At 41.9% G+C, this 17290-nt stretch overlaps 2 protein-coding genes across 9 annotated transcripts in view; one reads left to right on the top strand and one right to left on the bottom strand.

The window, feature by feature from the left end:
* Positions 1-17290, bottom strand: part of NEU2 (neuraminidase 2) — a 36130-nt gene that overhangs the window by 13165 nt on the left and 5675 nt on the right. Inside the window, exon 1 of one of the 8 annotated variants that reach the window (XM_085587054.1) lies at positions 853-10918. The exons of the other annotated variants lie outside the window; for them this stretch is intronic. The gene's annotated coding sequence lies outside the window, so the exon portion shown is untranslated. Of the gene's footprint in view, positions 1-852; positions 10919-17290 lie in introns of those variants that run through there. 8 annotated transcript variants of the gene reach the window in all.
* Positions 10982-17290, top strand: part of NGEF (neuronal guanine nucleotide exchange factor) — a 37012-nt gene continuing 30703 nt past the window's right edge. The window contains exons 1-2 of the mRNA XM_021544366.4: positions 10982-11249; positions 14505-14619. Of these exons, the coding sequence (XP_021400041.2) occupies positions 10982-11249; positions 14505-14619 (383 nt within the window). The remainder of the gene's footprint in view (positions 11250-14504; positions 14620-17290) is intronic.

Raw genomic sequence — 17290 nt, 5'->3', positions numbered from 1 at the left:
ACCAAAGTTTCGCCCAGTTGTTAAAGATTTATATGGGAGGTTTAACAATCCCCTGTCATTAAGCCTTGGCACAAGCAGTGCAAAGGACGTTCAGGGCATAGTTGTACTAACTTATCTGGTAAAGAGAAAGCTGTTCCTTTAAACTGTGTTTGCTGTGACTCTGGAAACTGAGCAAACAAAATCTGAGGCACACTTTACTCTCAAGCAGAACTGACAGGAAGGTACAAGGACTGAAGGACAGTGAACTTCTGTAAGACATACCTGCCTCTGGATTCATAACTGAATTGCAATTCCCTAACAATTTGTGGGAGTTTAATTCAGACTTTATGGAGATACCTCATCCCGATGGCAAATGAGAGACTGCCTCAGCCCCTGAGTGTCAGGTGAGTAAAATCCTATTTTGGGGGGATGCTGGAAGAGGAACTGCCCAAGGAAGAAACCTCAGGCCACAAACAAAGGCACAAATCCAGTGCCCAAGAAAGAACTGTCTTTGCTCTACAAGCAAAGTCACACTGAAGGAGTCCTGTGCAAGCCAGAGAGAGCACAGTCATGACGCTGTTGAAATACTGGCTGACAGAGAGGAGAGACACCACTGGGACAAACTGGTAGGCACAAAACCCACCACACACAGGCAGGAAGCCTAGTCAGAGGGGAGACCTAGACTGCAAAGAATGGCATTCATATGACCAAGTGAACAGCAAACATTCCCAAACCAACCAAGATGTGTGTATTTTTCCAGGGGCAGCACAAGTTGTGATTTTTCCTGTCAAACAGTTTATGCGTGATCTTGCTTTAAAAAAATATATATAAATAAAGACAGGAAATATGAAAAACAGCCTGTTTTCCTCTTACCTCCAGGCTAAGCCTTCCCCTGAGCCAATTTTTCCTTTCACTCTCAGGAGGCCAATTGCTGTGAATCCAGTGTAGCTGTGAACTCTCTCCCAGCAATTATGTATATTTTTAAATGCACAAGGTAAACAAGGACTCAAATTTCATAAGAACAAGCTAGATCTTCTGATCTTAAACTATCAACAGATTAGATCTTTATAGTGGAGCTGTCACTTCTAGAACCTAGCTGAAAGTAGGAAATTGCACTAAAATAATGAAAACTATTTAGAATATTTTGCTGAACCTGCAAGAAGTACTAATTGGCTGGCATCCATTTTAAGAGTCAGACAGGTATTTTATTCAGGGTTGATTTTCTACAGATACAAATTGGGACTGTTAACTTGAACCTACTTTAAGAAAACTCTAAATACAGATGTGTGAAACACCACAGTAACTGCCAGACAAGAAGAACCCAAAGAAACCATTGTTCCACATTGCTATATTTTGGCCAGGACATTTGCAAGACAATGTAAAATGCTTTAACAATATAATTACCTTCATCTGTCCCTGAGTATGTGGCCAGTGCCTAGGGATTTCACTCAGATTTTCCTTTTGAAAGTAGCTTGTTCTGTGATTTCTATAGGCAATTATAACTTTTCCCCCATATAGTTACTAGAGTAAATAATGCATGTTTCCAAGCAGCACCCCATGGAAACTGCCCCATCATATCTAAAATAAGGAAAACTGACAAGACTCAGTAAAAGCCTGGAACAATCTGGAAGTCTCATCTCCCTCTTGCCTTCTCTTTCCTATATGAAATCATCTTGGAAACAGATGTCTGTGATAAAACAGGTCAAGCAGGTTACTCAATCTGAAAATTTGGACTTTGCTTTTCCAAAAGGGAGCAATTCCTAAAACAAGAACCCTTTTTAGGAGCAGTTACAGTCAGCTCAAATAAAACTTAAAAAGAATAACAGGGCCACTGAGGAACTAGAAATCTGGACAAGATGCTTGCTTTTCATTAGGGGACTGAAATGTAGAAAACATCAAATGGAATATAACCAAAACCAAGAGAATATTCAAACTAGTTCATTTTTGCCTTTAATTACAGCATGTTCTAGAGTTCTTTTGAGCACTTCAGGTTATCTCATGTCATGCTCTTGCACTTACATTGAGTTCCTGCTTAAGTAACTCAGAAGAAAAAAGACTATAGAAAAATGTGGGAGTATTCACAAACTGTAATATACTACTCCTAGTCTAGAGATGGAGAACTATGACTGATGTGCTCAAGATTTCCCAGAGAACTGCAGTAGAGCTAAGAAAATACATCTACTCTCCCAGAACCTGATCCTGTGCCACAGCCTTGAGATTAATTACCCTTGTCCCAGCCTTCCTCTTTCTGTGCTTAAAAACTGGGAATGAAGAGGACGGTAAAATCTGCTGTTAGAAGGAAAGATCCAGAAAGGAAAATTTTGCCAACCTTTTCCAGCGCTCGGGTAAAGTGAGCTACAGAATTGCAGTTGCAGACAGCATGGCAGTAATTTGGCAAGAAGATGGAGGCTCCCTGGGCATATACATGCAGCCAGAGCACTGCATACGTCTCTGGTTTTCTACAGTGCCATGCTGGCTAGGGCTGCAGCTGGCAAATTAGAGGCAAGTGGGGAAGGCTTGGGATTGATTGCCTAAGCCCTGGGCTAGACCCCTAGTACTGGGAGAGAAGAGGCTGCTCTGCACTGGGAGCTGCAATCCAGCAAGCTTCTCTTCCCACCAGGATCTAAAAACAGCTATTCTGAAGGGGAAGTTTGCATCGGTCAATGCTGTTTGCTAATGAGTATTCAGAGTTGTGTATCAAATGCTTTTCCTGAGTTACTAAAGTCCCATGCAGTCAGAGTAACAGGCTGTAAGAATAGAATCAGCTTATGTCATGTTTGAAATTAGCTGAAATTAGCTTGATGCAGTTGACAAGGATAGCATGGCATAGCAGCACTCCAAACCTGCCTGGCTTTTCAAACTAGCAGTAACCAGCCTAATAGGATTCTGATGTCTTAGTGACTTCTGGCTCTCTTGTAGCTACACATTTGCAAGCAGATTCACCAAACAGGCACTCCTTGGACCCTCCACCTAATTAACACTGAGGGAGGAAAAAGTGAGAACTCTACTATTTCTTGAACAAAATTAGCCTTCTCTTTCCCTGCTTCTATATGGAAGCTTTCAAATAAGAAATCCTATTAATTCTTACTTTTCTGCAGTTCAAACCACCCCTGCTCATTTCTTCCTAACAAGTGTCTAATACACAACCAGTAAATCTAGAAACAGAAGTGGGAATCGTTATATTTTTCCCCAAGAGCAGCACAGGTCTTGTCTGCCCAAGGGACACTTGGCCTGTCTGCTTACTAATGAGTCTGTCTTGAAAAGCTTCAACCAAGACATCTATTAATCCTCCTTTTCCAAGTGTCCTAGCATTACTAAACCTCTCTGCTTTCAGCAAGGCATTATACCCTGGATATTATTTCTCATACTCTGTTTTTGACTAAATAATTTCATCAGAGGCTAAAGCTTCCATACCTTAGCCCTTCAAGTTTTTAAAATAAGTTCTACATTGCATACATTCTGTGGCTAGAAGGCTTCGCACAGCCCAAACAGAACAAACAAAAAGGAACAAGAACTCACAACTCCCACATGCAATCCTGCAAAACAGAAGAGATTACCAGGCAGACTGCTGAGAGCCTTCCTGCGTACGTACTTGCAGAGTACATGGGTATCTTCTGCTTTTGAGGCTACATCCTGTGATTTGGCCCCTAAGCCCTGAGCTGATAATTTTGTACTCCCCCCAGCCTAGGAGATGCAGTGATTTGTTTTTTAATTATTCACTTACCTTCCAGAGATAAGCCTGGAAAACCTCAAGAGTTTTCAACCACAGCTACTTAGCAACAATTTCACTAGTATCTTCTCAGCAGAAATAAGGAATGGGATGGCATCAATGGCAAGAACATTTCATAAACAGCAGGAAGAAGGAAAGGGGGGCTCCTCTAGCAGGAGTAGAGAGATATCAGTGATGTCAGAAGAACAAGGATGAGTTTTATACATTTTACTTCTCAGGACTCTCTCAAAATCTTCAAGCAAAGATGCATTTTCACTATTGCATGTGTAATAATTTAAAGAAATGAATAGAAATAAGGTCAGATTTTTGGTTTATTAGTTTTATAATAAAAAGCAGAAAAGTTTATAGATTTCCACTTGTGCTCTTCTGTATGATTTAAAAATGAGGTTGACTCCTTCTACACAACTGTAGAGAACGTGTGTGTTTATATATGTACATATACACATACGTAGTACAGCTCCAGAGGTGAAATTCTTTAACACCTTGGCTATTGTCTTTGGCTACATCTACTAATTGAGGCCCAGGGAACGAAGTGTGGAATTCAATGGGATAGGGCTGGATCACTCACTGAGTTGCATGGATTGAACAGGGATGACAATTAGTAGCAGCATATAAGAAAGCACATCCTTTTAGATACTTGTTTTTGAATCATAAAGAATAAGTAAACAGTAAAAAACATAAACCATGCTGCAGCAGAAAAATATGCAGCTTTTTACTGTTATTTACTAAGTATATATATATATATATATATATATATATATATATATATATATATATATTAGTTAATTTACATGAAGTTGTGAAATATTTCATGTTTCATGCAGAGGGAATTGTATGAAGGCATGTATCCTCTTCTGTCATGTGTTGTAACATTTGTAGAACACACTTATTTGGTGGTCGTATGGACACATGGCTTACCTTTATGCATAGAGCTACTCACAATTCCAGACTTAATTCCAGAAACGGTTTTAGGGCTAGTCAGAGAACATCTGAGTAATTTTTAGCCACTTTAAATGTACTGATTTCTCTTTCCATCCCCATTCACTTGGTCTCAGGGTTTCGAAAGCACATGGTTTGGAGGATTTATTATATAGGTCCAATATATTTATATTTAGTCGCTGAAGTGTTTCTAAAACAGGTTCTCTGTAACATGTGCAAGACAAAAAGGGTTTTCTTGTCACAAAAGTGTAATGAACTATATAATTCTGTCTTGGTTTTGCTTGCTATAAATAAGGTACCAGCACTGAATCATGGCAATAGAACCATTATGTTAGCTTCCTCAGCTGAAAGACTATCTCACAATTAGAGTGGCTGTAGTTTGATTCTGTTAAGGTGGTTATAGAATTCAATCTTATTTACAAAATGAGCTCAAAATGTTTAATTTATGGAAACATGTGGGGTCAAACTATTTGATATTCTTTCAGCCAGCATTCCCAAACTTATGGTCTAATTTTCTCTGGCTTCTGCTATGAATCTCTTTGGTCCATATGTTACTCTCTGGTCAGTCTGTTCTCATGCTCCACCTGTTTGTCTCCACCTCTGTGCCTTAATCAAATAATACCTTGGCCTTGCACCTAAATAGTTGAAATTCCTTTGTCATGTACGTTGCTCTGGACAGGGACATGTTCTTAACTGTCTTTTGCCTCCACTTAATAGAAAACGTCAGGATTATAAACATTTCCAAGGATGGTGATCCCAACCAGGAACAATGAAAATATAGGTATTTGTGTAGTCAGGCAGTTGAGGACTACGAGAGCTTTAGGGTAAGATGTTACCACACCCATACATCCTTCTGCTAAAAGTCAGAACCCCTGGAGCGGGGTGGCTCAGCCGGACACGTGAGAGCACCACACTTACACTGGCTCCAAGTATTCAGCTCAGCCACTGAGGAGGCTAAATGAATTCATAGCTGCATCTGCTGAGAGCTAAATCTGCCAGAGCCTAGGGCTGAGTCTGTGGGTGTTAGTATTCCCCTGACTCAGACAGAAATATCTCCCAATGCAAATGCAGGCCTGAGCTTGGGCAGAGTCCCAGAGCCTCTGCCAGGATCCTCTTGCATGTGGCACTCCTTAAGGGTTTGGCACCTGCATGAGCAAGAGCAGCTGTCGATGAGTAAGGCCTGCTGCTGGATTTTGGACTGTGCTGCATACCAGCAGAGCTGGGTTTGCTTCATTATCATGCAGAGTGAAAGAGTTTAGAGATGACATTCCACTCCAATTAAAACCAAGTAAGATGGATAAAAGTCACTGCCTAACACACAAATGTAATGGGGACTGTTGCTGATGGGAGACAAGTTTGGTTTTGGTTTGCACAAGACTTTAAGAAAAGCAATTTAAAAAGAAACCATTAAGATGCAGCTAAATTATCATTTGCATGTACATTTAAAGAAGAAATATTAAAGGAATCATATTATTTATAAGGGCTTGAAGTCAAAATTTTGTCCTAAAAGAGCTCTATCTGGTTCATCAAATATACATGAAAGGTGCATCCCTATATTCAGCACACAAAACCTTCCAGATGAGTCATTAATAGGATTTTTACACTTGAGACAACTTCAACACATAAAAAGGAAGAAAATATGATAAGATTTTCTGCCTTTCTACAGCACAAACACACTACAGCCAAGACAGCAATTTCTGCATTGAGCCCCAAAACAAAATGATGTGGAGCTAGACATCATTTAAAGGGGCATCCAGCCATGGATGGATTTGAGCTGATGGCAAAACTAACACAGCACTAGATAATGCAGAGTAGGCGTTCACTGCCCTGTGTAATGAAAGCAGCCACCTGCATATTTTGAGTGGACACTCAGACACATAAATACTTTTATCTTCATTCCTGGTGGTGGTAGGGACACAGTCAGACAAGGGCAATTCTTCTGTGACTGCATGTCCCTATACAGGCAAACCATTCAGTCAAGTTGTATTCATACCTGTTATTTCCTGCTTTGAAACATCCCTGAATTACACAGCTGGAGATTTCAGTCTGTCTCTAGTATTAATTGTGCAATCTTCATTACTCTTCCAGGCTGGGCAACAGTGTTGTATAATATCAGCAAATTGAGCAGTTTTAATTTCAAAATCCTTGTGTTAACTTCCTTATTACAGTGCTTAACACTTTTCAGTCAGCCAACACACCTTCCTACTTTAAAGAGAAATTACGAATTTATTGAAGGAAAGGACTGGATTCACCAGCAAGAAGAGCCACCAGACTCATCCTGCTGCATCCCTTTTATCACAGGGAAGTCTGGGAATAGGAAGCCAAGTAAATCCCACATAAATTATTGCCTTGTGGCAGTGGAAGAGAGGGTGCAGAAAAAATCCTCCCAGAGACACAGGCTGTCAGATGAGGACCAGCACCAGGCACACTAAAATAGCCCATTATCCAGGACAACAAAGTGGAGGCAAAGAATCCATGATCCAACTGCCTGCTCTGCTGTGCTGAAGCTCTGGAAAACTGCCACTGAGAGAGGGGCCAGGGTGTGTGGAGCAGCAGTTTTGGCAGGGAAGGAGGTGGCTCTTTCCAGCAGCTCAGACACCATTTGCACCCCTCCTGTCTCAGCAACAGCTGAGGCAGCCAGGTGGTTTTCCAAGGCTGCCAGCCTTCAGGAGCTCCCTTTGCTACCAGTGCCCACCGGGGCTGCCACCAGTGACAGACCACACAGTCTGCCTCTACCATGACTCGTTTAGCTGTGCCTGCCTGGCACATCGTGGGATGAGGGAGAGATGCTCAACTGGTGCCAGAATGTACCTCCCGCTCCAGACTCCCACATCAAACTGCCCGTAATAAACCCACTTGAAATACCTGCAGGTCTACACGGCTGCAAGCTCAGCTTTCAGTCTGCAGCTTCTGCTGCTGAAAGCATCCGTATCTTTGCTTAGACCTACCTGGTTAACAGAAGTTACACCTAATACACCTTTGATATATCTGATGCCTTTCATATTCCTCTAAGTCCACTCTCTTTATACAGTAGTCACATCCACAACCAGCCCATGCCTGGAAAACACCTCTAGTTCCCACCTTCACAGAGGTAGCAGTGCTCCCTGTTTCCTACACACATCCATATGTCCATGTCCACACTGCTCTAGGAACCTCAGTCCCTTTTACAGCTTGTATTAACATCTTACCCAACATCCCTGAGTTCAGCTGTTCTTGTTCATGGCATTTGCTGGTAAATGCCAGTTTTTTACATAAGCAAGTAAAATTTCTATACAGTCAAATTCCTGGAGGCTGGATTATGTGTGAGTCAAAATGCATATTTCTAATGTTGCTGTATGTGCATCATTTGTTGGCTTCACTGCTGTCATCTTTCCCTTTTCCCTACAGACTGCTACTTTGGTCTCCATGAGCTCCAGGGAAGTGTTTGCCTGCAAAGCACATTCAGGTGGGTGGTGACTCAAGCCATGTGATTTCAAAGTGGCATGTGAAACTACTTGGGAGGGGGTACTTCTGACAAAAGACCTGGCACTTATCTACCTCTGACTATCAGAGATGAATACCTTCTTCAAAAATTCTCTACAAACACTCAGACAGGGGTAGTTAAGGTCCACAAAGGCTTGAGTTATTCTCTGTCACAGAACAGTTTGACTGCTACCAGAAAAAAGTAATACTAAATTTGAATGTATCCTTCAAACATATCCCTAGTTTTTTAATACACCTAAATTACTGGAAAAATCAGGACTATTTGATTGACATATCAGTAAATGGTTTCTCAATACTTTCTTAGAGTATCAATTTTGAAATCAGAAGTATTGACTTCAGAAATGCATTCTGTTCTTGAATTCTTCATTGAAGAAAGTAAAAAACAGTATGTGTTGTTTATAACCACCACACTAAATGAGTGCCCCTCTGCCTCTCCTAGGAAACATTAAAGTCTCTCATCCATGGCTATCTTTGTTTCTGGTCAAGGATCTTGTTTGTTAGAGACTGTTTGATAACCTGGAAAAAAGTTAACTTTTCAGGACAGGCACCCTTCACTCTTCTGATGAGCAAAAGAAGGAGTATCTGGCAAAGAGAAGCACACAGGTTTTCCAGGGGTACTGAACACATAGATAAGTCTTTGGATAACCCAGCTGAGTGTCACCTGGCCATGCAGGGGGCTCCTTCTCTGCCAAGGAACTTTGTAAAAGCTCAATGACATCCATGTACTCTCATACTCACTGGGTAGGTGAAAGGGGAAAACAGTCTTCTCCATGCACACGTGTGCATCTCTTTGCCTAATGATCCCTTTGGACATTTAATGGTTTTGAAACTACTCCTGACTGGAGAGCAGCTCCTGTGAAAACTTCACTCACTTTTTCAATAAAACACCAGCAGCAATTTTCAAAGCATTGCAAGTTACATCACCTTTGCAGAAGTCATGAGAGAGGCCCCACTAAGAGTCACATAGACAAGGGGTGGCCACTTGAAGCACAGAGGAACTTTGATTTAGAGGAGATTATTATAGGTTCATCTCCTTGAGTGCCAAGGCATAAAATAACCTATAGAAAAGAAATAAATAAAATTTTAACAATTGTTAGAGTTTGGGGTTAAGTAGGATTACAGCTGTAATATTAATTGTAGTCCACTTAGAAGACATACTTCCATCACAGTTGCAAGGATCAAACCTTTGGGGCTCTAGTCTTGGGACAGAGAAAGGTAGAGGAAAAGAAATAGCCCCTTCTTTCTTTTCAAACTATCTCCAACAGCAGCTGTTTTTATTCCGTTGTTCCACACACCCACAGAAAAAGAGAGGCTTAGTGAAACGCTGTACCTCAGAGTAGTTTACAAACCAAACTTAACACCACCAACAACAAATACGTCCTTCATACACTTCTATTAACTCTGGAAACAGTCCCAGAGCAACTGCCATAGTTCCAAACAGTCCAAAAGGCAGAACTGAAGTCAGGATCCAAATTTAGAGCTGCATGCTGTGGTTAGGTTATGAAAGAAGAAAGCAGACCTTCTCCTCTGTAGAGCCAACAAGCTCTTGCCCAGTGCATGATTTCAGGGAGTGACCTTCTCTTTATAAGGATAAATCATAGTGCCTTCAAAAAATATTGGAAAGCAGAGAATTCACAGATGATGGCCCAACTGTCCCTGACATCCCAGGGTCTGCTAGAGTGACCCCAGGGGCAAGCATGGGAAATGTTTATGGAACACATGAGTCCACAGAGATTGCAGAAGACCCATAAAAAATAGAAACACCTACTTTCTAAGCTATCTTGTGCCTTGGATATACTGTAACATAACAAACCAATGTTACATGTGACTTCTTAAAACAGCATCTAACTAATCCACAGCACAGTTTTATGCCCTTCTCTCAGTCTACTGTCAATTTTATATTCACATTTTCTATACAGCATCTCTTTCTATTACTCGTGACAGCTCCATCAGTCACAAAATCGTATTATATATTCAGGAAGACTTTGACAGCTGAAAGCATTCTGCAAAGGACCAGAGAATGTTTAAGTAATCCGTTCACATTTTACCCAGTCCCACAAAGACTGAAGGATCAACTGATTTTTTGCTGTTGTGATGTGCCTCCTAAAAATTCTTGGGAGTCCTGGTATAGTCCACATACTGACACACAGAGCAGAGGATTTTTGTGTCAATGAGGTGGTACACTGGCACTGGAGGGGAACTCTGAGAAAGCAAATCAAGCATCTGCACTATATAATCTTGTCTCTTCTACCTTCATGCTCTATGTTATAGATTTTTCTTCACTTACCTGCATGGCAGGAGTGAGTGCTGTTGATAAGTATTAGAAGGCACCCAGCCCTGTAAAGGCATTAATTCTTCTATTACGTGGAGAAATATACAGATAATAGACAGATTTATGGAGCTTTCTCTTCAGCTTTTTTCTTCTATTCAGTAACATTTTTACCTTCATAAAAAAGGAAGTGGGCACTATCTATTATACACTCTAAATCAACCAGTAATACCAAACCAAAATACAACTTTCTTCCAGTAACATCTGTCATATGTCATGGAATGACAACCATGAGCATATCAAAGCAATGTTCAGGACATTAGAATAAGGCTTGTAAGGTGATGATGTCAGAATGATCTCCGATAAAAAGTCCTGTGTAGTCCCTGTTATCCTAATCAGATGATGGACTATGGCCTCTGAACTAACCAGAACTTTGTCCTCACTTCTCCTGTTCTGTTCTGTTTTGTTTGTCTCCAGCTCTAATTCAGATAAAGCTGATGGAGTTTTGGAAGCTACCTGTCTTCTGCTGCTCTGCTGCTGATCCATCGTCTCAGTTGCCATAGAGACAAGTTCTGGAAGCCATGGATGAGCCTGGGAGAGAAGCCACCCACAGGCTCCCCACTGGTGGGCTCTGGCAAGGCCATTCTCAGCATATGCTGAGAGAGTCAGGTTCGGTCTCTGAAGGTGAGGAAGAGTCAGCAGCTGCTAACCCAGTGACGCACGAGGGGGACTTGCACACACAGTACATTGCTATTCAAAGAAATTCCAGGTACTACCGATCCATGAGGCTTCCAAAAAGAGGGAAAAGAAAGACTTCAAGAGAGACAACTCACATGCAGCATGCTACAGGTGAGTACTGACCCAAACAGCATTGTTTCTTTTTCCAGTGAGATTAGGAACTAGAGAAGTCATTAGAACAGAAGGACAGCAAGACAGAAAGCAGCTCACCAGTCAGAACATAACAGAACACCCCTGCCCTACAGCACAGCAGGCAGAAGAGTGCTATCCTTCTTTCTTCAGCTTGGAAATGTAAAATGGTTGGATTTTTAAAGAAATCATTAGAGAATCTAAACATATGTGGGACTCTGCACTGCCACTCCTCTGCTCTGTAAGAGAAAAATAACTTAGAGAAAGACATGAAGCTGTCAATGAAGCAGGGGCTTCTTTAGCATACAGAAATGATATATCCAAAAGTACAGAAAACAGTCAGCAAAACCAGAGGAAATTTCAATGGCTCCTTCAGAGGGATGAACAAGTCTTTGTGAAAGTGCAGCTACTGCTACTTTGCACTGAAGAAGCTGTGAGAAACACCTAGGCTCCCTTTAAACAAGGAACCTGAAATAACAGGAGCACCATCCATAAAATACATGCACTCAGCTGTGACTTTGGTAGAAAAAGAATGAGTTGACTTTCCTTGAGTATGAATAGTCCAGAGCATTACTGCAAGGCTAGGCTGGAACCAGGCATCTTTCAGGTGCCAGAGCTGGAACCTTGTCTGTGAAAGAAGCAAGGGAAATATAGGAGAAATGAAGAGAGTGCCAGGAAATGAGCTACTGCAACACACTGAGAAGCACTGGAAACAGGGCTGCATGAAGAAAATTGAAGTGGTCTTAATCTAAGTCTGAAATGAGAGAGACCTGGAACTGGGAACAGAGAAAATGCCCTTTTCTTCCATCTCCCAGATACTTCGAGAAACTGAATTTTTAAACTCCTTCACAGCAAAGTTACCTTATCCTATTTTCAGGTTACAATCTAACAGAATCAATGCTCTGAACTATGAACTTTGGATAGCTGTATGAATCAAGAAGATACACCACTGCTTATGTTCCACTGCTGTGCAAACACTGAAAAAAGCCCCCTCTTCAGCTCCTGAAAGTAGATCAAGTTCCTAAAAAAAAAAAAAAAAAAAAAAGAACAGACATCCCCCACTACCCACTACCCAAATAACAGGGGTGTGGGAAATATCCCCAAGAAAATAGGTGTGTCCTGCCTGCCTCACCAAGGGAGCCATGCTATTTCAGTATAAAGGTCCATTCAACCCTGTGGCATGGACAGAAGGAAAATTCCCTCCTTTCTCCAAGTTTCCAAGCAGACAGCAGCAAAGAGATCCTGTTTAATATTCTGCTACTGTTGCATTGAAGTTTGTGGATAAACTGAGTGTTGTCTATGCCAGAGCAGAGCTGCCCTCCACCCTGTGGGTGAAGACAGGACCAAAGCAGAGCCATCCTCTCCTCGTTTCCCAGAGCACTGCTGCAGAGGCAGCATAGCACAGACCCAGCCTCCCTCCTGTTTCCGGGTGTCACAATGTCCCCACACTGTCCCCTGCGATCTGCAGCTGGCAGTGCAGCAGCAGCAGCACAGAAGGACTCACCTTCTTCATAGACCTGCAGCATCATGGCATCAGGATGTTGGCAGAGGAGAGCATCCCTTATGTCTTGGCAAGTGTCATTGAGGAAGGACAAGTTAAGAGAATGGCTTCTCTCTTAGCAACTCATTAGAGCATTCCACAACACTGACCTGTGCTTCTCTGCCACTCTCCTCCCTGTATTACCACTTCTGAAACAGGACTGGTTCCAAGCAGGGCTTTTCCTTCCATGCCTGCAATTGTTCAGCAGGCCACACTGGGGAACGTGTCTCTTCTCCAGTCTGTACAGCAAGACCTGGACTAGGAGCAATAGTTCTTTCTCTGAGGTAACTGTAGCAAGTCCTCCTCAGAACTACAGCCTTTAAATTCAGCTAGGATTGTGTAAGCAGCATTTCTGCTCTCTCTCTTTACTTCCCTGAATCCATTCCGTCTCCCAGAAACTAGACAGTGGGTGCTTCTCAACCAGCCTCATTTGTACTTCTGACAGCATTTGCTGACATGCATGGAAGCAAGGGATGGGTGAGCTATTTTATATTGCCTTCCAACCCATTTGGACAGCAGCTATCCAAGAATGTGACTCAAGCTCAAATGTTAACCTGTTCTCATTTTGCTTAGGGAACAACTGGAGGGGAGGAGAGGGGAAGGCAAGATGACAAGAAGAGACAGGAAAGACAGAGTAGGATACAAAATGAGAAAAATAAAGACTCAAGAAATGAGATCACAGAAAAACAATTTAAAATTATCTAAATCCAGCTGAGGAAAGGCTTCCATATCGGTACCCTTTGCACCAGCCCAACTTCGGCTCATAGCCTAGAAGCTGTGAAACATAATAGATGCTTTTCTTTAACTGGAAAAAAGCTGTTGGGTTGTTTTTGGTTTTTTAAGCAATCTTCTGTGACAGAAGGACAAAGTGTTTAAACTATCCAAAGTGAATAACTCAAACTACTGTTTCATAAGGCCTTGGCTCTATTTTAGGAAGTCTTAAAACTCTGAATGTCATCCCCTACCTCTGAAAATTGATTAAAAAGGTGCATCAGGCAGAGCACTGACCTGACTGTGCTGTCACCAGTGTGAAAGACAAACAGAATTATGACAGACCAAAATATTTCTAATAAAAAACCAGCAAGGCCATTTATCAACAAGCCCCAAACAATGGGAGATTTCATTTGAAAAGTGAGATGCATCCTCTCCTACCAACTATTGCAGTAGAGCCTTGGACTTAATGCAACTTTGACTCCCTGTGAAAGGACCAGTAGTTCATCTGAGGGGAATTGGAGAAGCAATTAAAAGTAAAGCTCCTCTCTCACCAAATCTAGCCTTGATTTATCTAGTAAACTGAACATCTTCAGAATGCAGATGCAATAAAGCAGAACAGTAATGAAGCATTGATTTGGCAAACCAAATATTGGCATGAACAGGCACACATAGCTGAACATTTTCTGCCTAAATAATTGCACTGAAAATCACTCATGTTGGGACCCAGCCTGCAGTGGTGAGAATGTTACTCCCATACATAAGAACTGATAACCTAAATCCAACTTCACCTTTTCTCAGCTGCATTTGCATTACACAAGCGGATGACACTTCGATCTTGTTTGAAAATCAAAGCTAAAATGTAACCACCTTTATGTTTTGTGGTTTTCCTGTTGCCTTTGGTGTTAGCAAACCACTATATACAGTAAAGGTAAATTAGGAAAATTACTGTTTTAACACCCTCTTGGCTTTCTCTTATAACACAGGTTCACTCAAAAACTATGAGCCCATCAAAGAGCCTCTGAATGTTTTATCAGATACAGGTTCACCATCTCCAGCAAACTCTGATCCAACAACATTAGATGAATTATTGATCCAAAGGTAAGGAGGTTCCCATGCAGGGTATTCCCCATGCCTTTCCTGAAAACTAGTCAGTGGTGTCACAGTGAGAATGCTTCTTTTGGGAAGGACAGCTGGAGTAAGCTGTAGCTCTGATCCATGCCTTCTCACCTTGACTTGTGGTGCTGCTTTCAGTCTTAATGGCTTATACAGCAGAGTATTAGCATAGTGGGAAAAGGGTCTTATCAGTGTGGGTTTGGGAACGACAGTGAAGAAAAAAGGGAGAACAAGAAGACAGTAGGGAAGATGGAAAAAAGGGGAATGTGATGCAGGATCACCCAGCAGTTTTAGCAAATTGGGCAGACTGCCTTAAGCTGTTTCTTGAGAATAAGGAGAGCCTGTGAGCACTTTGTTATGGAACATCCCAGCATCAGGGTAATCCCATTCCTGGCCTTCACAGAGACCTCTTCTGAAGCCTGTTACACAATCCTGCATGGAAAACAGGATTTTATAGCTGAAGAAGTAGCTACAAATATTTTTTCTAAAATATCCAGACTTTTTGTTTGCTTTTTACTTTAAAGAGCTGATAAGCAACAGAGACTTTCAGTGTAGTCCTTTTTGGCCTACATCCCTCAACAACAAAGGTCTAGCAGAAGACCCTGGTCCCGTAACTCAGAAATGTACATACATCCCATAAATCTGCCCTCACTCCTGCTCTCTTGCCACTGCAGCAAGGCAGAGAAAGGAGCAGCTACCTATCCCTGTATTTTCAAATCTAACTGAGGTTTTCTCCCAAACTCGTTCTCCAACTACTCACCTCCTGTGTGTACAGCTATGAGATAGTCCCTCCTTCTATCGTAGATTCAAGCTGGAAGCAGTAAGCACTTGTCCTCTAAGGGTGCATGCATCCTGCTGCACCATCTGGTCCTAATTACTGAGACCAGCTGTGTTGGGGTAATACAGTGTGCTTTCCCAGGCACCTTTCCTTGTGGATAAGACTCCAACAGAACAATTTCATCCAAATGTCAAGTTTGATTTAAATAAATTAATTGCCTTGGCCAAAATTGATTGCCCCTTGGCCGTAAACTGAGCATATGAAACTAGACAGCCACAGTCTGCTGCAATGTCAAACCTATCTGTCTTCGTTTCCTTGAGGCATAATCATCACTGTCAGTCTGACATCCCGACACTGGCACTTAGGCAGTTCTGAAATGTGCAATTTCTGATTCTCCCTGGAGCTGGAAACAATGAGCCTGTGCTAGGAGTTGCTCGTATCAACTTGTATCATGCTGCTGTGCACAGGGCCTGGCAGGTCAGTACAGGTTCGAAGTCATGTGTCTGCTAAAAGCAGGCAGTCCTGCTGAGTGGCATCTCTGGAAATTGGGCATGGAGATTTAACAGAGAATGAGACCATAGTTCCAGCTCCAATTCAACCCATGTCCTCTTTCCTTCTCCAAAAGATCAGTTGTAATTTATAAGAGAACCACTAGAAAACTGCATTGGGAAAGCATGCAAGAGCCTAAAAAATGCCATTATTTGTAGTAATCAATAGTATCTCACTTCTATTTGGAAAAAAATGGCCATTATGCAGATAATACATTTAAAATATTGTTGGTCTCAAGAAATATATTTAATTTCCCCTCAAAAGAATACATCTGGTGCCTGTCAGCTAACCATTCTTCTGAAAGCAGAAGCTAGCAGTTCTGCAGAAGAGACAGTACAGGCACCTCTGACCAGGACTGGGAAGATCCATGACATTCTCAGGAGCAGATCACCACAGCCCTGAGGGCCAGCAGTGCTGCATCTCTTCACATTCAGGAGCATCCTACAGCAACCATATCAATACTAGGGCTGGGCAGTCACAATCCTTTCTCCTTGCATGAAGATAGTCAGCAAGTCTGACACAAATGGGTTCTTCACAGGCAAGGATGTCATTTCACATATAGCCGTGCTATATAATTCAGGGCAGGAAGTAAACACAACTGGGGAACATAGTAAAGAGCTCAGGAAAAAGAATTGTCATCTGCATTGTACTCAGATGGGATTTTGATTTGAATTTACATGTCTTTCAAAACCTTGAGAATAGTAGAGTAATCCACTAATCTCAGAACATTGATGTCTGAACATAAGTCCTCAAATATTATTGCTGGTGTTCCAAACTCTGGATGGGCATAGGCCATCCGTAAGGTACTTCCTGAGAGTTTTTATGCCTAACTATGCTCAAATTATATTTTTTCCCCATTACCTTTCTCTTATGTGATCTCCAGCTCCCCCTAAGCACTCTAGAGCCTTCCACAACATTCCATAGCTTCCTCTCACTCTTGCCCATTGTACAAAGATCCAAACCCCTACAATGACAAGCCACTTCCCACCAACTCAGCTGATTTGTCCTGACCATATCAGAGCTGAGGTTCTAGCACAACTTCTGCTTCCCAGAGTAACCAGAGCCAAAGCCCTGGAAGGAGCTGAACTCAAAAAGATGGTCTTTCATGCTGAGATCAGGCCTTTCAGATCTGGTGTGGCAGCCATTGTGCAGAGATCATCGAAAGCTGTCGCAGAAGGTACATTGGAAGAGAAACATGGCGTGAAATTTCACTTTGCAAAGTTCATAGAGGCCATTGGTCTACCAGTGCAGAGCAAACTATTTCTTTATGCTGCTTATGAAACCTCCGATTCAGATAAGCAAGGACCATCTAAAAACCCTTTGATCACA

Source organism: Lonchura striata, chromosome 9 (assembly GCF_050655825.1).
Source record: "Lonchura striata isolate lonStrDom1 chromosome 9, ASM5065582v1, whole genome shotgun sequence".
Taxonomy (NCBI): domain Eukaryota; kingdom Metazoa; phylum Chordata; class Aves; order Passeriformes; family Estrildidae; genus Lonchura; species Lonchura striata.
This window is presented reverse-complemented; position numbering and strand designations above follow the sequence as displayed.